At 42.3% G+C, this 19510-nt stretch overlaps 1 protein-coding gene across 7 annotated transcripts in view; it reads left to right on the top strand.

The window, feature by feature from the left end:
• The first annotated feature begins 224 nt into the window (after window positions 1-224).
• The window catches only part of eya4 (EYA transcriptional coactivator and phosphatase 4), a 41945-nt gene continuing 22659 nt past the window's right edge, over window positions 225-19510 (top strand). For 6 of the 7 annotated variants that reach the window (XM_070848826.1, XM_070848830.1, XM_070848829.1 and 3 more), the window contains exons 1-2: window positions 225-527; window positions 4503-4563. In XM_070848826.1, coding sequence (XP_070704927.1) covers window positions 4531-4563 — 33 coding nt within the window. In that variant the 5' untranslated portion in view covers window positions 225-527; window positions 4503-4530. Of the gene's footprint in view, window positions 528-4502; window positions 4564-17676; window positions 18034-19510 lie in introns of those variants that run through there. The other variant, XM_070848828.1, reaches the window with a different exon arrangement.

A 19510-nucleotide genomic window follows, 5' to 3' on the forward strand; every position in this document is an offset into this window, starting at 1 on the left:
GGGATAAATAAAACTGTGAGCTCGTCATTTGGGCCAAACTATTAATAAGAATGTCATTTTGGTATCCCCCCCCTCCCTCCCCTCTGAACCCCCATTAGTCCTTTGGACACTTGCCCAATAGTATCCGCGTGGCAGCTGGACGCATGCGCAGCAGCACGGTGCTCAATAATGAAGTTGGGTCTGATGCCTCTGAACAGACTGGCGCTCAAACTTGGACGCGGACTGAAAATAATGGTGTTTCCCGCAGGAGTGAGCGGTCCGGCCACCGAAACAGAGGCCCGCAGCTTGGGTTTGAGTTTGTAAATGTGTTTTATCGGGTCTGACGGACTCCTCGGGCTTGTTTGTGGACTCTTTGCTGGTAATGGCCAGCAGTGGCTGAAGTGTTTTGATCAAGTCAGTGACAGCGTGCAAACAGCAGGGAGAGCTGTGCGGCGGCGACCACACTGCATTTGATTATGAGCGCCTGGAAGAAGTGAAGGAAATCTGGGAGCTGATTTCTCTCTGGGACGAAAATAATTCGAGCACAGGTAGGTTCGCTTTATTTCTCCTTTTGCAGACTGTTACAGATCTGTGGTTTTACTTTGCCAGACCTCAGGCCGGTGATAGTTCAGGTGGCTGCAGTCCAGCGCTGATAACTCGATCAGAGCCATTAAAACAGTTATTGACTTTGATTTAGTGTGAGAAAGGTGATGATTTCTTAGATAATAAACGAAGCATATCCTATTCAAATTAAGCGTTATTCAAACTAATCAATAAAGTTTTTTACAATTTTCACAATTAATAATGTCAGTGTCATGAATGTATGTAGTTGCAGGGTAATTACCATCAGTGCGTTTGTTAGTGCAGATGAAGGTATAATGTTTAAGTTGATGTCATGATTCAGTCTGGGATGGAGCCTAAACTTCACTCCATCCAGGGGATCTTGGCACGTTAAAGCCGCTTAATTTTTTTTATTTTATCCCCCCCTTGATTTTCAGGTAAAGACTTTACCTTTTCTAGATTGATACGAACATAATTTATAAGGAAATTAAAGTGGATTTAATCTGCCCCGTCGGTGTAAACCTGGTGTCACATGAAGATCGTCTTATGAGGAGAACATTTCAAATGATGTGATGAAAATAAAATGAGGTTGTCTGCAGTGTGATGATCTTTGAGTGCAGGTCAGTGTGTTTTCCACATCATTTTTATCCAGATTTCATCCCACATGGAGGAGTTTAGCCCCCTGAGTGTCCCCTCGGTGCTCTGCCAGCATCCCTCCGTGTGTCCACGGTTTTCTCCCCATCTCTCCTCTCATCCCACGTGGAGTTTGTGTTTATATTTGATATGTAGGAAATGGGAATCTTATACCACGGCCGGGCTCTCAGGGCTTGAATGGCCCCTGGCTATTGGCCTGCCCCTAACAACATGACAGGTTACGCGCCGACTCAAAATCTGATAGGCCTCCTGCGCTGTAATCCATACAGATTAGATTTCACATTAAGGACTCATACTTAACCAACGCGCATTAATGCGCAAGAGACGGATGGACGGGATTTGGTTTGTGGGGATTTGAGGAAATGATGAAGTCCACTGTACATGGGCGCTGGAAATAATTCATTGTTGTGAATTAACTACCTATAGGCTATTATATGGCCTACAGTACAGCACGTATTATGCAATGAATTTAAATAGTTGGTTTAGAATTATGACAGGGAAAATATTCCTTAGTCTACCTGTTTTACAAAATATATTTTAAATGTTTCTTTAAAAAAGCAATATTTGTTTATAATAGATTATTTTCTTGTACCAGTTGCCTAAAGTCTGTGTAATTGTGTCGTTTTTTCAAATTTGATGCAGGCCTTTGCTTTGTTTATTGCTTTTTTGTCTATTTTATTATATCATTGTTTTTCGGGTTGTTTTTTTTAAATATATATTTTATTTAGTTTTTATAATATGAGAGTGCATTGAAGGAAAAGCCCCGTAGAATTAAATGAGAGGGGCGCAAAATTGTATTCAATCAGAATTTAATTTATCGCTGTGTGCCAAAAATAGCGTCATGCCTCTTGTAGTTTTCTTTAAATTTATTGTTAATCTTTGTGTTTAAATCGTATTAGGTTGTATATAGTTATGATATGATCAGGCCCACATGAGACATTTTTCATTTTATTTATTTTGACAAATATTAAGTGTGGCCCCTTAAACGCAGACGCGTGTCCTCAACTTCCGTAAAACCAAAAGAGACGCTTGGACAGAAAAAATTCCATCACTGGCTTTTAAAAATAAGAGTCATTTTTAAAATCGACCTGTGCGTAAAAACGATTGCTTGGTCAATAAAGTCTGAGTCGAATTGAAGAGGCGACTTTTCTATTACAACCTACGACCGGCAGCAGCCTGCGGTTTGTTCAACACTCTCCTCTCTTCGGCTTTTATAGCGTGAAATTACCGCAGGGTAGCCGAGCAGTCCACTTTCTAATCCTCCGCCGTCTCATATGTGTTTCTCATGTCGCTGTCAATAGCCATAGAGAGAAATATAATTCTCTCTTCTGGGACGCTGAAGGAAATGGCAGCCATTATTGATTCCCTGTGCAGTGTCAGGTAACTACTGGGTGGTTTTAGGGCCATGAGAGTCAGTCATGTGTGTGTGGGATAGAACACATAAGAGGTGGGCAAACCAGTTATTAACAAAGACTAGGAATATTTCAAAAGGTTTAAAAGCATTTATGCATATATATATATAAATATATTTATACACTCCAAAGTATGCTACCTCATATATGAGTGTCAAAATGTAGCCTGTCACATTATTGCACCCAAAGTTACAAATGCCGCTCAATAAAATGATCTTCAATAAAATGTTCTTTATTTTATGTGGGTTTACTGTCCACTACATCCCCGCTTAAAGAAGAATCAATCATGAAGGGGAGAGTGAAATGCAAAGAGCTAGAAGGCTGGTTCTGTCCTCCACAAAGGTGAGAGGGAAGGGGAGTGAGGGAGAGGCAGAGAAAGAAAAGGAGGGGGTGAGGGTGAGAGGGAGGGAGGGAGGGAGGGAGGGAGGTTTAGGCACAAATCAATTCACCTGAGAGACGCATTATTGTCTTCGGTTTCAGGCGAGGAGGAGCTGAACGCTATGAAAAATTAAAAGGATGCCAGTTAGTTTAAAAGATCGAGCCAGAAAACTCCACAGCGCGTACACACACACACACACACACACACACACACACACGCACACACACAGACACACACACACAAACTGAAAACTGAAGCAGCAAGTCTCATATTGCCTTCATTTGATGTTCTTACTTGTTGGGAAACTATGTTTTGGGACATATTTTGGATCAAGGTTTCAAAAATAATAATAAAATGCTGATGAGAGGAGTGAACAGTTCCCCTAACCTTTACAGTATCAATGCACACACACTGTTCACACATACATTCTGATATACACTCTAATTCACTGAGCTGAACACATTGTATGACACAACGCCTTGATGGCACCGTGCAGAAAGGACAGCATTAGCACCTTGCTTTTGATACTCGCTCAAAGTGCAGGTGTGTGTGTGTGTGTGTGTACACAGACACACATAAGTGCATAAAAACCGAAATAATAGTGTTTTTTTGTGTTGCACTCCTTACCACACTTGCTGGGAAACACTGATCTACTGACAAGGAAGGACTTTTGGGTTCACACGTGAGTCCGTATCTTTGCAGCCTACTCTTTTGTTAAACTGTCAAACTTTTCTGACGGCCTTTGCATAACATAGCAGAGAGGAGCCATTTTGTGCCACTCCATTGGTATGATGACGTTGTTTTCCATTCTTTCCACAGGGCTTTTGTTGGTGCGTCACCCTCTGCGTGAAAGTAGCAGAAAAAAAAAAAGAAAGCAGAGAAAAGGGGAGGGAGGGTGGACAAGGACAGAATGTATTTTCTTTGTTCGTGTTTTTCTGATCGCAACATTTAATCTGATTTAAGTTGTAGACAATCACCTCGGACTCTCAGTCGCTGCAGACTCCTGCGCCAACCTGTCTCCTGTCTAGTATTAATAGGGTCACTCACTGTCCTCGTGTGCTAGTCAGCCACTGTGTCTGTGGTCCAGAGCCAGCCAAACTGCCGTATCATTTACACTTCTCCATTTTCATTGTTGATATTTACTTCTGCAATTATCTCTCCACTTCACCCTCGGCTGAAGATGATATGCTGAAGTTAACGCTGCTGCTTCCCTCCTTCAGTCTCCTATTGCTCACACTTAAACACAGTCACACAAGGTCTAGCCGACAGATGCACATATATATATGAAAAGAAAAGAAATCGATATGCCTTTGAGGGGGGGGGGGGTTATCCACAATGTGAGTGTAAGTGATTCACTTCGGCAATTAAACCTCCAAGCAAGTGTTTGAGATAGCAGTGATAGCACAGGTGATGTTTAACCATAACCAGATCTGTGCACGTTAATGTTGAGCTAAAGTTGAGCTTTTCATTTTCTATCCATTGACCCACATTTTATTTTCTCATTTTTGCCCCTCAAGTGTGTGGTGGATCACAGCCTAAGAAGCAATGGAGGCCTCACAGGACCTCAGCGAACAGATGGTGAGTTAAATGCTACTGTATATATATATATATATATATATATATATATATGTGTGTGTGTGTGTGTGTGTGTGTGAGTACGGGTGTGTGTATGTGTGTGGGTGGGTGAGTATGCCTTCTATTGGCCACACAAGTCAAAGGTATGGATGCGGTGGAGATGTGTGTGTGTGTGTGTGCGCTAACATGCAGCAGATGTGGTTCAGTGAGTGTACAGTAACCATATGGCAGCAGTCAGAGTGAATGAGACTTCATTAGAAACAATGCTGGATGGAGATATACATTTAGGAACTCTGTGTGTGGGAGTGTGTGTGTGTGTGTGTGCAGAAGTGCATGTCTGGGGATAGGTGAGCATGTAATACAAGTGAAACCACAGTCAATTAAGTTACTGAGTAATTTAATTGAAAAAGTAGGTCTTTTTTTTATCGTTCCCATATCTTCTAGAACTCAGTTACATACACACACACACACACACACTCACACACACCAAGCCTGAGGGTTTGTTAGTGTCTCAGCATAACAGGTCGTCTCTGCGTCATGTCAGTGCAGCGTCCCAGTTCTGCTTGTTTAAAGATCAGGCCGTATTGTTGGGAAAATGATTTTGGCGGCGAGTGCGGTCCACTCGCATTTCAAAGTCGTTAGTCAGCCACCAGAACAGGTGTAATTTCATCTCCTCCTCCTCCTCCACCTCCTCCTCCTCCTCCTCCATCAAGCCTGGTTCTCTCTCCCTCACTCTCCCTCTGACCTGCCAGCCACGACAGTAATAATAGCGCAAAGTGGGACAGAACACATGAAGTATGTTGTTTTTCCTCCACTTTTTGTGTTGCTCTGTCAGACTCACCCTCGGTTCATGTTACGGGCTGACCCCAGTGGAGTACTGCCACTCACGCATGCAGTACAGTCCATGTACACAACAAAACCACGCAAAGACAAAGAAAGAAAGAAAGCATGAAAGGAAGAAAGGAAGAAAGAAAGAAGCAGAGAGGAGAATCCATCTTGTCTTGCTGCCATCCAAATATCAAATATTGATGTTCATATTCCACAATTACTTCAGCTGCTTTAAATAGGGCAGTGATATCATTTATAATGTGAATTTGAGCTGCGGCTCAAAGGCATTGATTAATTGTTCAGGTTGGAAATGAGACCTCAGAGCAAGGGCACAGATTTTAATCTCACCCCATAGAGATATTAGACCTATAGAGCTGAGATCTGTGACTTCTGCTAATGTTTCGTCTTTACCTTTTTTCCGCCAGAAATAGTTTAAGTTTTTAAAGTAGGTAATTAGTGACTTCAATTCTTGAATTTTGTTGTTGCATATCTAGTATTGAATGAGTTTGTGATGAACCTCAGTGCGTAATGTATATTCAGATTATTATCAGCACCGAGCTGAAATGGATGCACTCTAAAACAACAGCCCGGCAATGAACCCCGTGTGCATTAGGTGATAATGTTCAGGTCTTATTAAAATGTTACGAAAAAGGTGTTTATTCAACTTTTTTGTTAAGTTGTATGGTGATGTTGAATTGTATTATACTGTTTCTAACCTAAGCCCTCATATGGGGAGGACATAGTCATTTAACTGTCATGTAGGGCTGCAACTAACAGTTATTTTCATTATTTATTACTCCTCAATTATTTTCTTGATTAACTGATTAATTGTTCTGTCCAAGAACAGTGAAAAATGCCATGACATTTGTGATAAAGCCCAACGTAACATCTTGAAATGTTTTGTTTTGTCCCACGAACAGTCCAAAACCCAGAGATATTTAGTCTGATGTCATAGAAGATGAAGAAAACCAGAAAACAATCACAACTGAGCAGGAGAAATCAATGAACATTTGGCATTACTGCTTAACGTTTTATCAACATAGACGTGCAAGTACTTTTTCAGTAGCAGTTAATCTATTAATGGACTAATCATTTCAAGCTCTCAAGTCATGCGGCCTATAACGATATTCAAATCCAAGATGATATTCGTATCGTGTAACAATATCAGTGTTGTGCGCTGTAGACATGTCTATTTGTAGTTTTGTGCTTATTGTTTCACTTTTCTTACAACTGAACCTCAAATTCTAAGTAGGAATAACAGCTTTCACAAATTCAGTTTACCCTCAACTGAACAAGAAGGTTTTATATGTAAATTGATTCTATAATTGTAATTAATTTCCTTTGAATGTTTTTCTCTTGTTTAATATTTAAACTGAAAGTGGCTAATTCTTTCCCCGCACTGTTTCATTGAAATAGGCGTGTCTCGGGTGACTAAGAAAACAGTGCAGACCTCACACACAAAGTTTCGGGGAGTTGTCTGTTGTTACCTGATACCCCCACCCCTCCCCTTTACCCTTTAAAGACCCCCCCCCCCCCCCCCCCCCCCGTCCCTTACTTCCTCCACCCCACCCTTTTCCCACCACATCCATCGCGCGTCATCTGGGTTATGGTCAGCCGTCCCCTTTGGCCGCCTGCCTGTCGAGGGCCAGCCTGCCGTCTGGGGTCCTCAGGGAGCGCTGGAAGGAGCCTGAGGCAGGGCCAGCCGTGGTTAGCCCCGTAACGCTACTTTTAGCTTGTTTAAGTGTCTCACTCCACCTGTTGTCACATACTTGTTTAGCTTGGGAGAAAAGGTGATAACAGTTTTTTGGTTATGGTGCTCTGTGAGATGATGATGAAGAGACGACGATGACGCTGTTTGGATACATATGCTTCATTATACATGTCATTAAATTCTAAATATCAATCTGTGTAAGCATTAAGCAGATATTTAGTATAGAAAGACCAGCAGGAGTCCTTGAGTACACACATAAACTCCACACACGGCCCCTCAATGGCTCTCGATCCGACAGAGCCCTGATTGAAGTCTGCAGTCTGCTGGCTAGTGGAGGAAGCAGTGAAGGTGGGAAGAGGTGGGGGTTGTTGACCCCAGGGAGCCTTGCAGGATTTAAATGTATGGCCACCAGAAGAAAAAAAGTGAGAGAGATGAAGGAGGACGAAAAAAGGATGAAAAAAGAGGGGAAAAAAGGTTCTTTTAGCCGTAGCGTTTTCCTCTGGTGCGCTGGGAGAGGCCCAGAGTATGGCAGCTGTCCCAGTCTGTGTGTGTGTGTGTGTGTGTGTGTGTGTGTGTGTTAGACAGAAAGACGGAGAGAGAGAGAGAGAGAGAGACCAACTTAGAGGAGGAAAGGGGTCAGGTTGCACCCCTCTTTCACCCCTACAACCCCATACAGACACATTCACACAAACTTACATGCAGCAGCAGTAGCTAAATGCGAGCACGGCCCAACCCTGATCGCCAAGATTGCATTGGCGTCATCGACAGTCGTTTCAAAATCTGCCCGGCGACAAGCCATGTGGACAGATCACAGGAGTGTGGAGTGTAACAGCTACCCCCTGGCATCCCTCTAGTAGGCTGGCATCCTAGTTGTGGCACCGAGGTGCACTTCAATTTCAGCTTAGTGTACAGTGATTCTTGGGAGATTTATGGTTAGCTGACAGCTGAGTGTTGCTGAGAGAGTCTGCTGTTCAGACTTCTTGTCACCTCCGTCTGAGGGGGCGGAAACTATGTGTGACACTTAATATTTTCATGAAATGAAAGGCATTGTTGTCATTGATAACAATGGCAAAGGAGGTGATGAAGTCGGTGAGAAGGGAAGCAAAATGTGGAGCGCGCAAAAAACTCATCAGGTAGATGTTGATGTTTATGCAGTGAATAGTTTGACTTTTTGGGAAATCTGCTTATTCGCTTTCCCCGCTGAGATTGACAGCCAATCCATACTGACCACTCACAACTTCCATTTTATCAAATGTGAGTCCAGCACTCCAGTATCTTTTTTTGAGGTGCGATCTGCACGGACAGCTATTTGCATCACACAAATCTCTCACTGTTTATGTTTTCTGACCTTATTAGCAGTATCTGTACTGATCACACAACACTGGGAGCGTCTCTAAAAAATCAACGAATCAATAAATATAAGAAAATGCTTAGAGTTAAATTGCCCAGTAGATTTCCACTGTCCAAGTTGATGTGAACAGACCACACTGCTCACGTCTCCCTTTTGATGTGGATTCCCAGTTAGATTAGATGATCAGCATCTGTACAGTGAATATAAAACTTCATCCAGCAGCTGGTTAGCTTAGTTTAGTATGAAGACTGGCAGCTGGGGGAAATGGCTAGCCTCCGCAGCGTACTGATCGTCACTACCCCCAGCCAAGAAATAGTCTGGCATATAAAACAGCCACTTGGAGTTTTGAGACTCTGGCTTTTGTGTGGATTAAATGATTGAGATATAACATGTTAACTCGTTAGCTTTTATGGATGTTTGAAGGTGGATTTGTGTCCTTTGGACAGAGCCAGGCGAGCTGCTTCCAACCTTAATGCTAAGCTAAGCTAAGCAAGTGTTTACTAGACAGACATGACAGTAATATTGATCTGCTCATCTAACATTCAGTAAAAGGTCTAATGAGGATATTTCCCAACATGTTGAACAATTTATTTAATATTTTGGATATTTACAGTGCAGTGTCAAATTAATTGGTAATTGGTACCGTAGATAAAGGATTCTACTTTCATGTGAAAAATGGAAAAAGAACTTATTCGCCCTCTCTGTTTTGCAATAACTTTTATTTAAGACGTTCAAGACAACCAAAACATCTGTCTCGCACCAAAACCTATTCAGTTCTTCCCTTGCTTCAGATAATTTATAACGCATATATGAGAGAGTTGAGTGAGAGTCTGGCCGGCAAGAAAAAGCCAGCTAGGTGTGAGGTGAGCAGGTCACAGACGGCCTGTGAGCCAATCACAGTCTGACAGAGTCGAACCCCCCAAACAGACTGGAGAATCCATCTAGAAACCCAGAGCGACCAGCGTGGGCTTTCTAGAGGAGCGCACCAGACAGGAAACCACATGATATGTGTGCTTGAGTGTCTGCTGTGTGTGTCCATATGAGAGAGAGTGAGTGTGTGTGTGTGTGTATGGGTGTGTGTAGGTGTTTCTTTTTCTGTTATACACATATACTTTCTGTGGTGTGGGACGGCTGAGGTCATCTGAGTGGAGACTGTCTCATATTGTGGCCATGCTTGTTTAATGGAAGTCAATCAAGGCGCAGCATGTCACGCCAAGATTCCTCACTTTATTGATTACTCAAAGAGTTTTCAAGGAAAATCGCATCATTGCCAGATGTTACATGTCTCTCTACTGAACATTTTTACAGAATAAAATGTTTGAAAAGAAGTTGATTCTAAAAGAAACAATACCACTAATGGCACTGCATTCAAAGGCTTCCAAACTCTGAAAATTACATTACATGAACAGAAGTCCTCGGTAAAGCACTTAAACCTTTTATTCTTTGTTCCAAATAGCTTTCTTGAATAGAGCCCCTGATAGCACAGCCCATCGTTTGTTCGACCTGGTCCTCTGGCCGAGCACTCATCTGCCATTGGTTACTAAAAAAGGAGCATATTTCCTCATTTTGCTGGGAAGGAAATGAAATTGTAACAATTGTGCTTTGGTTACGGAGGAACCTGCTTGCCTTGCCTGCCGCGAGAACTTCCTCTGCAGCTTTGCTGGGAGATTGTGTTTCTCTCTCTGCAGCGTAGAGCCCCAGAGTTTGTAGAGGGGTCGCCGAGGCCAGATGGGATGTGACCTGGGTCTCTCTCTGACTTTGCATTGCAGGTTAGGTCTGTAACCACCGATTATTTTCATTATCGATGAATCCATAGTTTAACTTTTCAATTACTTGTTTCTTTTGGTTAACATATATACTGTATATTTTGACTTTGATAATAGAAAGCCAAAGATATTCTCAAAAACGTTTTGTCCGAGCGTCAGTTTAAAACCCAAAGATATTCGGTTTTCAATGACTAAAACACTGAAAATGGCAAATCGTCATATTTGAACAAGTTGGGACAAGGAGAAGTGTGGCTTTTATGATTTGTTTTTTTGATAAATGAACAATTGCTTGGGCCCCCAGGTAGCTCACCTTTGCTGCATGTCACACACACCCCTCTATGTATCCAATAAAGGCAAAGATATTGAAAAAGAAAACAAAACAATTGCCAACACATGCTAAATTCTCTGTTGATCCAATTAATTCATTGACACATTTTTATGTACTACTATGGACCTACGTGAGATCTGTCTTGGTTGAAACATTAACCCTTTTTTGAAGTATTGTTAGCACTATTTAGTATTAGCTTAACACTGCAAGCTTTCTAGTATCACGGCAACCATTTCCAATTTTTCATTTTCAGTCCTTGTAGATTTATTCATTTGTTGTGTAGGCAAGCACTTTTGACCATGCTCTGACCTATCCAGCGTCAACGCTCAGGGAGACATATTTTACTCCCCCTGTCCTTGAGTCTTTATGTCTGTCTGTCTGTCTCTCTGTCCCACCTTCTCTTTCTCCGCAGGCCTGCCCGCCTCTTCGTCTCTCCCTGTGTCTTTCTGGCTAGAGTGATGATTCAGGGTCTATTGTGAAGTCAGCAATCCGATACAGAGCCAGCCCGAGAGCAGGGGGGGAGGAAGGTGGACGATAGAGGGAGAGGGGGTGGAGAGAGTCGAGGGGGGATGAGAAACAGACTTGATTATGGGTGTTCTCATAGCCAAGTCCATGCTGTCTGGAGCCTGGGGCGCTTTGGCACCCTTACCTGTCCTCTGCTTTACCTGTTGCTCCCATTCTCTAATTTGGCCTATGGTCTCTATGTCTCTTTGTCTTCCTTTATCTTCATCTTTCTCACACCCCCGAGCTCTTCACTGTCCCTTTTCGGACTCTCTGCCCTTCCTTCTTTTTCGTTTTCACGCTTACGTACATCCTCCTTTCCCTCAATCTGCCTTTCTTCTTTGCAGACATATGGTATTGTAAGTGATTTTATTAGGAAGACGATATGAAGTGTTTCAAGGCCTGGTATGATGGAACAGCTTGTGACTCTTCAGACATTCAACTCCTGTTCGCTCTCGTCGGCGCGGAGGGCAGCAGTAACTCCTAATAATCTGCAGCATATTGAATCTGAGAGCAGATGGCATGTGTGTGTGTGAGAGCTTACCTATCTGTCTGCTGAATGTCTCTCCGTAAGCCTTTTTTTTTTTTGAAGGATATCTACCTTATGTTGTGCCTCTCACATGCACACACACTGTGATGTCATGAGCAGCATTATTTAACAGGCAGCTGGGAGGCCATTCATCATTTAATTAAAAGCGTCTGAAAGGGATCTGAGGCCTAATGAGATTACCTTTAATTATTGATGCTGCTGCTACTGCTGCTGCCACAGACACGCACTCACACACACAGGCTCACACACACACTCTAGTTATGACCACCACTGACACTTAGACTCTCAATTAGTCTCTCAGTCATATCACACAAACACTTATTTCTGCACTTTTTACTTTTCCGATTCTTGGCTGCCATACCTGATCTCTTTTCCTGGCACACACACACATCTCATTGATTTCGCTTCACGAGGGATGTGGAGGTGCTCGGGGGCGTGCGTTGGTGCATTCGGAGGGGGAAGGCTGCGGTATGGGGACCAAGCAGGGGGTGCGGTAGCTGCGGTCGGGCCAGGGATGAAGGAGGGTGAGGGGGGGTGCAGGAGGACGGTGTTGTGTTTCTTCACGTCTCACACAGCGGCAGAGAGGAGCTCTTACTCTTCTTGTCCACTCGCTCTGTTTCGTCGAGTTGAACCCTGTCACAAAACATGGAGTCCAAATATCAGTGGATGCATTTCAAAAACCCCTCTGTCGCGAGTGGCAGAGGGGTTTTAACATCATTTTCTCCCCTTTTATTTTTGCTCAAGTAGCTTTGAGGTTGTTAAAATCATCTTATATTCTTGCCCTAGCTGTTAATTTTCTATGGGTGCAATGCTTTATCATTCTTCTTCTTCTTCTCTGTTTCTAAATCAACCCCACAGGTGTGAGTAAGGACATATCTGTAATATTATATCCATGTATTGATTCATGTATTGAGTCATTTTGTTCAATCATTTATGGCTGTTAATTTCAATTAACTACATAATCATTTCATCTATAAAATATTATAGATAAATGTTATAGAAAGAGTTAATCAACCAGTTATTTCCACTCTGCAGCTGCTCATTCACATTCAGTTCTCTCTGGAATTATCTGTCCCAGTGTCTGACTGTCTGTATGCTGATGCATATTGTACCTTTAGACATTTCATACTGATTTGTGTGTTCTTCATTGTGTTTCTGTACCACTAGTACAGTGATGGCCAGAGTGCGTGTGTGTGTGTGTGTGTGTGTGTGTGTGTGTGTGTGTGTGCGCCTGGTCATCCATGGACTGGTTTAGGTTTCTCCCAGTTGTTTTTTTAATCACTCTCATCAGATTAGCTGAGCAGGGGCAGTCGAGGCCAAACGCTTCACAATTAACAGCGCAGAACCGGCCCACGGACACACACACACACACACACACACACACACACACACATCCATCAGTGACTTTTCATTTGTCTCCATTGAGTAAAGCTGCATTAAATCACGTCTGTGATCCCCTCACTCTCTGAGACAATGAGGAGCCAATTTAAATGGCACATATGAAGACCACCAGGACGTTGAGGAGGATGGAGAGCTGCTGTAGTCACTTTTATCCCCTACTGCTCTTCCTCCCCAAACGTGTGTTCACTACAAGTTGATAAAGTAAAATAATCTTTGGGTTTCTCACTTTTTAAGGTGCACTGACCACCTTTGCAGCTTTGTTTGTTCATAGTTACACAGAGATGAAAACACAAGACATCTTTGAAAATATAGATGACCTATTAAACTCACAATACTGTAAAATTGGAATTTCGTCCAGGAAATGTAGTTATATGGTAGCAGGAGATTTGCAGCTCACGGTTGGCCCCTTGTCGGCAAACCGCTCAGTATTTAGTGGTGTATGGTTGTTCCGTTGTTGGCAAGCCACTACGGATGTGATCGAAACTGGAGGATCTCATAGTAATGACTTAGGAAGGTAAAATGTGTTTACTTGGAGCAAAGGTAAGGCTTTTATTTTCCGTATTTCTTCTGCAAAATATTTAAGTTTCCTGTGTAGCCAAAGCCTGATATAGCCTGTAGTCAATAATGGCCCATCGCTGGAGAATCTGCAAGGCTTTTAATTTGCATTATGTGTCTTGCTCAAAATTATTATAATTATTTATTTTATTATTTTTCAGTTTGTTTGTTCATCATCTGAAAGCAGCACAGCCCGGACGTGTGAGCGCAGAAGCATTTTTCCAAAATGTTGAAACATTAATTTAAAGCTTAAATCTTAACATTATAGCCACAAACAAGGATTATCAAAGGAAGATCTGGTATCCTAGTTTCAGTTTCAGTTTAGTTTATTTGAAAGGGGACAATACAATTTCATAAAACACATGATTACACATGGTTAAAAAAGCCAGAATTAGCCAGAAGGCTAGTTTTCATCTGTAGTCCCCTGGCCATGATGTAAAAAAGCAGTAAAAGGGTTAAAGCGCACACTATATAACTGACCCCATAACTCCTATCTCTCTCTTCAATAGTGTAACCTCGCTGTGCTATGTAGCTTTGAGCGGCCATGCTGCGTGTTATTCTCTAATTTCTCAGATTGTTTGTATTGTCTTGGGGGTTCGGTGTAGAGGCCACCATCTAGTTTTAATTCTATTTTTTTTCCCCCCACCCTGGGCGATTCAAAGACAAAAGTTCAAATACACAAGATACCTAAGGAGCAGAAACTATGTATAAATATACTATCATCTGTGGATCCTCCACATTGTGAGCAACACTATGTCGGGAGCCCTTTGCAAATCCATGTGAGTGTAGGCAGGTTAAGAGTAGTACACGTAGCCAGAGAGAGATGTTTTTGGAGAGTACCTTTTCACGCAAACACCACCTCCTCCTCCTCCTCCTCCACCTCTTGCCTGCTCCACAGACTCACCCCGTTCTTCCATTTCACTCTCTCAGTTCTTTTTTTTTCTTTTATAGCTTCCTACTACACCTGAAAAAGGGGCATTTTTGGAGGCATAAAGAGAGGGATAGTTTTACACCTCCTCAGGCTGGGGGAACTAGGGGTTGTAGGAGGAGTGGTGGAGAGAGGGAGGGAGGGAGGGGAGAGGCTCAGCACAATGTATTTTACATGAAAGGAAGAGGATAGAGTTACCACACCGATAACCACTCATACAAATGGGGAGAGCAGGGGACAGGTAAATGTGTGAGACCGTGTGTGTGTGTGTGTGTGTGAGAGAGAGAGAGAGAGAGAGAGAGAGAGAGAGAGAGAGAGAGAGAGAGAGAGAGAGAGAATGTGAGATAGAGATGGAGGTTGTGTTTGTGTGGTGGGTTACATCCTTCATGAGTGTGTTTTGTGGTCAACACACACTAGCCAATGCCAGAGACAGGGATGCCTGAATGATCACGTTGCACAGGTGTGTGTTCGTGTGTGTGTGTGTGACAGTCTTTTATTTCTTTGGAAAGTCCATACTTAAAAAGCCCAACTTAAGTCTTTCTTATCTGTCTGTTGCTGAACATTTTCTTCGTTTTTTTATTTGTTGATAATATTGAAGGGATAATTTAACTTTTTGGGAAATATGCTTATTCGCATTCTTGCCGGGGGTTAAATGAGACTTTGACGTGCTGGTTGTTGGATTTTATTAACTTTGACTAGAGCCTATGCTAAGACAAGCTAACTCAGTTTAGCTAAGTTAGGCTAAGTTTAGCTTCCTATTTATTGTATAGACATGAAAATGGTATCGATCTAATCATCTAACTTTCCTATTCCTTTAGACTTGAGAGACGTGATGACGTGATAACGTGATAAAAAAAAATGCACCTAATGAATAAAATGATTCAAGCAGAGATAGGGGCCCATGAAAAAGTTTCCCTTCGTGATAAATGGAAAAAAAACACGAAGACAAAAGAGATGAAGAGGAGCAGAGTGTGTGTCTGTCTGTCTTTGTGTCTGTTGAGGGGAAGATAAACCGCTGTTGTTCCACTTCAAGAACAAAGTTATTCTCGAGGGCCTCTTAAAAGGGAGCCAGGCACCTCTGTCAGACACTTTTAAAACACTCCTAAAGTCAACAAAAACCAAAGCCGCGTCCTGTCATTTAGCTGTCTAATATACTGCCGGCTTCCTTGGCCCAGTTCACTGCTCCGATGTGCCCATGCCTCGCTACTGTTTTGTTTTTATCCTTTTTTTCTTTTCTTTTTTGTATTTTATCAAGCGTGTTTTGGGACACCTCCCCTGCTCCCTTCTCCTCTTGCTGTGAAAATATTTCATCGGGGATGTTTTTGGACGACCCCCTCCCGATGGGGTCCTGCCTGGCTAATAATAAAGTGCTTGAGTTGTCAAGCGCTTCGGCAACACCCTAATCTGTTCTGACAGCTAGTCCTCCACATACGCTCTCGAAGGTCCCGCACACGCACACAACAGCATGTCGGCATGCACGTATAACGCACTTTAAACAGACATTTGCGCTGATGTATGCACACACATCCGCAGACAGTCTATCAATCAGGGTGTTTATTGGGGTTGGGGGATAAATGCTGTGGGATAGGGCCACATGCTGTCACCATGGTGACCGAGCTAAAGGTGGCTGGTGCACAGTTGGAGATAGTGGCCCCGTTCCAAATTGGTCTCTCGGCCTGTATACATTCAGCTCTCTTCTCAGCTGTTTTCCTTTGCCTTCTGGATGAACACCCAGGTCCGTATCTTGTTAAAGGGTCAGTTCACGCAAATTAAAGAATTCCACTCAATTATAGTGGTATCAATCCAAGCAGATATTTCTGGTTTTATTTGCCAATTTAGATCTTGGCTGTAAAGCGTATCCCAGTTCCCACAATTCTAGGACTCCACCTTTTAACCATGCATGACACATAACAATTGGACCAAATGGAGTTTAAATCAGTACAGCTCAGCGACATTGCCGCAGCTGTTTAACAGCACAAAAACTACAAAGTTGAATGTGTGATGGTGCTTGAAAACAGTATGATAAACTAAGACCTCCAGACGGTGTGGTGAAAGGAGCGAGGAAGGGAACCAACAAACTTTCGTTACATTACATTGATGTTTGTTTTCCATACAAGATCCCTTTTGTTAGGCAACTGTCTAATAGCCCTACAAATTTTATTTTGCTGTGTGTCAAAAATCAGGGTGGGATGACAAGTAACTTAACTCAGAAAGCTCCCAAAATGCTTGTTTGAAAACAAACACAGTTTTCATAGATAGAAAGTAATTCCAATGAAAGCTGTTCACAGTGAGGTATGTGGATTATCCACAGTAACTGGGAGACTAGGATCATTTTCCTGTCTGTGTCTGACTTGTCTGTATGTGTGTGTGTGTATGTGTGTGCACGTGTGTGTGTGTGTGTGTGTGTGTGTGTGTTCAAGCGTGTGCCTCCTTTGACAACACCTTGACGACTACAGTGAAAGAGTGCCATCTTCAGACCGAGGCAGCTGGAGGAGTCCTCCTAGTTGATACTACACCTCCGCTGACCCCTCCAGCCCAGCTACACTTCACATATGACACACACGTGCAGCCCGTGTGGTTCCAATTAACACAGATTGAGTGTGTGCGTGTGCCCGTGTTCTCAGGTGTACATGTCTCTGTGCAGTGCGGGTGAGATGGGGGAGGGTGTGTGTGGAAGTGTGTTTGGGGGGGGGGGGCAATTGCATGGTGTGAAGTTTATGGTCTGGCCTGTACTTTCTGCAGCACAGCAAGACATTGACATTGCATCCACACCACGTCTCCACTCGTTGTCATAGTTTCGTGAAAGTGATCACGCCAGAGCTACAATCCATAAAATGTACTCCCGCAGAGAGTCATACACTCGCATCGTTTTCATTCTAGGGGCTCGGACTTTTTTTAAACTTCTTTATTATATTTTCATACATGGGCTAGTTCCAGTGTGGAATTAAGTTTATTTGTGTCTATATTAAAAAATAGACAATAGACCTACACAAAAAGAGCCTACATGTGTTACATTTAAAAAAAATTCTTTGGCTTTTAATGTAAGACTGAGTGAGACTGTAATGAGTGACAGTAGAGAGAGAGCGAGAGAGCGAGAGAGAGGAGGGGAGGAGGAAAGGAGAAAAAGAGGGGGAGGAGGCAGAGGAGGTGGGAAACGGGACAAATGAAATGTTCCCCATTACTAGAGTGGAGGAAGACAGGAGCTGTGCGTGGATTGACCTCAGACAGAGCGAGACAGAAAAGTGGAGCCTATATCCAGTTTGCATCTTTTGTCCAGCCGCTACATGTTTGTTCAGATTGAAGGAGAGAGACGCAAAGAGAGAGAGAGAAAAAGAATGCATTTTCTCCTGTAGAGCGAAAACAAGAAAAACGTGACACCTGGAGTACAAAGTGAGGCAGGTAGATAGACAAGTGTGTTGGTGTTGGAAGTGTGTATGTGTGTGTTTATGTGTGAGACCAGCAAGCCTGTGTCTGAAGGGAAGCTAGTGGATCGTACCGCTCTGTAATGCTTTGTGGAAGTATAGGACTGCTAACTGACCTGATTACACCCTGAGGTAAGACTGCATCTCTTACTCCGTATGAGTGACTCTGTGTGTGTGTGTGTGTGTGTGTTTCGTGCTCAAACTAATGCTATAGTTTTTTAATTTTTTTAATTCATCACTCTGTACTGTTTTTGTATTATTAGCATACATGTTCTATTTTTCTGGTCAGGCTTCTGAATGATTTAATGCTGGTGCATATAAAGGAAAGGGGAAATTTGCTATTTAATATTTGAAAAAAACAATCTAGCTGAATGTTTGCAATATTCAGAGCATCAAAAAAATAAGGTTAGTAGGTTATGGTGACAGCACTGTAATTGTTTGAGGATGCCATTAAAATTCAAGATAAGTTCATTTACACTATAACCATACTAACAGTATTTCATAACAGTTTTGGTAAAATGACTGGAATCTATCTTTCCTTCATGGTTTTATTATTTATTAACTGGACAGAGGTTTTTGTTTTGGATTTTATTTCTGAATTGTGATGAAATGCTCTTATATATTCTGCTTGCTTATTTTTTGCAACACATGAGGTTTGGTGTAGGATTGCAGCTCTGTTCTTGAATTTATCAAATAAAAATCGTGCTTGTAAAAATGATTACACAGCCATTAGAATTTTTGTAAAATGGAAATGCTGCGTTTAATGCAAAGGTATTACTTGAAAAACGCTTTTTGATATTGCATGTTTCAATATGTGCCTTATACACAAGCATAAAAATTGTGTAACAGAATTTCTTAAAGCCTTCATATACCGTGTGAGTGTGTGTGTGTGTATACCAAGTATTACTTATGTTGTGGCGATATAAATCTGTTTACACAGTCACTTCGAGGGGACGCATCTTCCTTTTAGGTACAAAATGCAAATAGTCAATCATCAAATCCCGTGATGAAGACTTGGTTTACAGTTAGGTTTAGGGTATGTCTCCAGGAAATTAATCTAAGTCAATGTAATGTCCTCGAAAGTGATGGAAACTCGACTGTGTCTGTGCGCGCGCGTATGTGTGTGCTTGTGTTTGCAACTCTGTGCTTGGTATCAGATGTCCCATTGCAGATGGGTTGGGTTATTACCAGAAACACACAGCGCTATTCTTCTTTCTCTCTCCTTCCCTACCTCCTTTTCTCTTCCTGTGCAGGGCTTTTTGCCAGAAACAATAACACAAACGCTGTTGATGCGCCTTTTAGGTCAAATTTTTGATTCTTGAGTGAGCTCATTAAAAAAAGTACAAGTGGGGAGAAAAAAAAGGAACAAAACAAGAGAACACATCTTTAGAAGTAGGACTGTCTCTGTTTATTTCTGACTCACACCTATTGTTTCTTATTACTGCCTCTTAGGGTCAAATCTGGCCTCATGTTATTATTAAATCCATCAGATGACATATATCATTAATAAGTGACGACACAAACATAGCAGTGTGTAATTCCCTTAGATATATCATTTATATCATTATTAGTGCTAATTACCTGGGGTACCTGTATTTATCCCTCAGGC

Source organism: Pempheris klunzingeri, chromosome 18 (genome assembly GCF_042242105.1).
Source record: "Pempheris klunzingeri isolate RE-2024b chromosome 18, fPemKlu1.hap1, whole genome shotgun sequence".
Lineage (NCBI taxonomy): Eukaryota > Metazoa > Chordata > Actinopteri > Acropomatiformes > Pempheridae > Pempheris > Pempheris klunzingeri.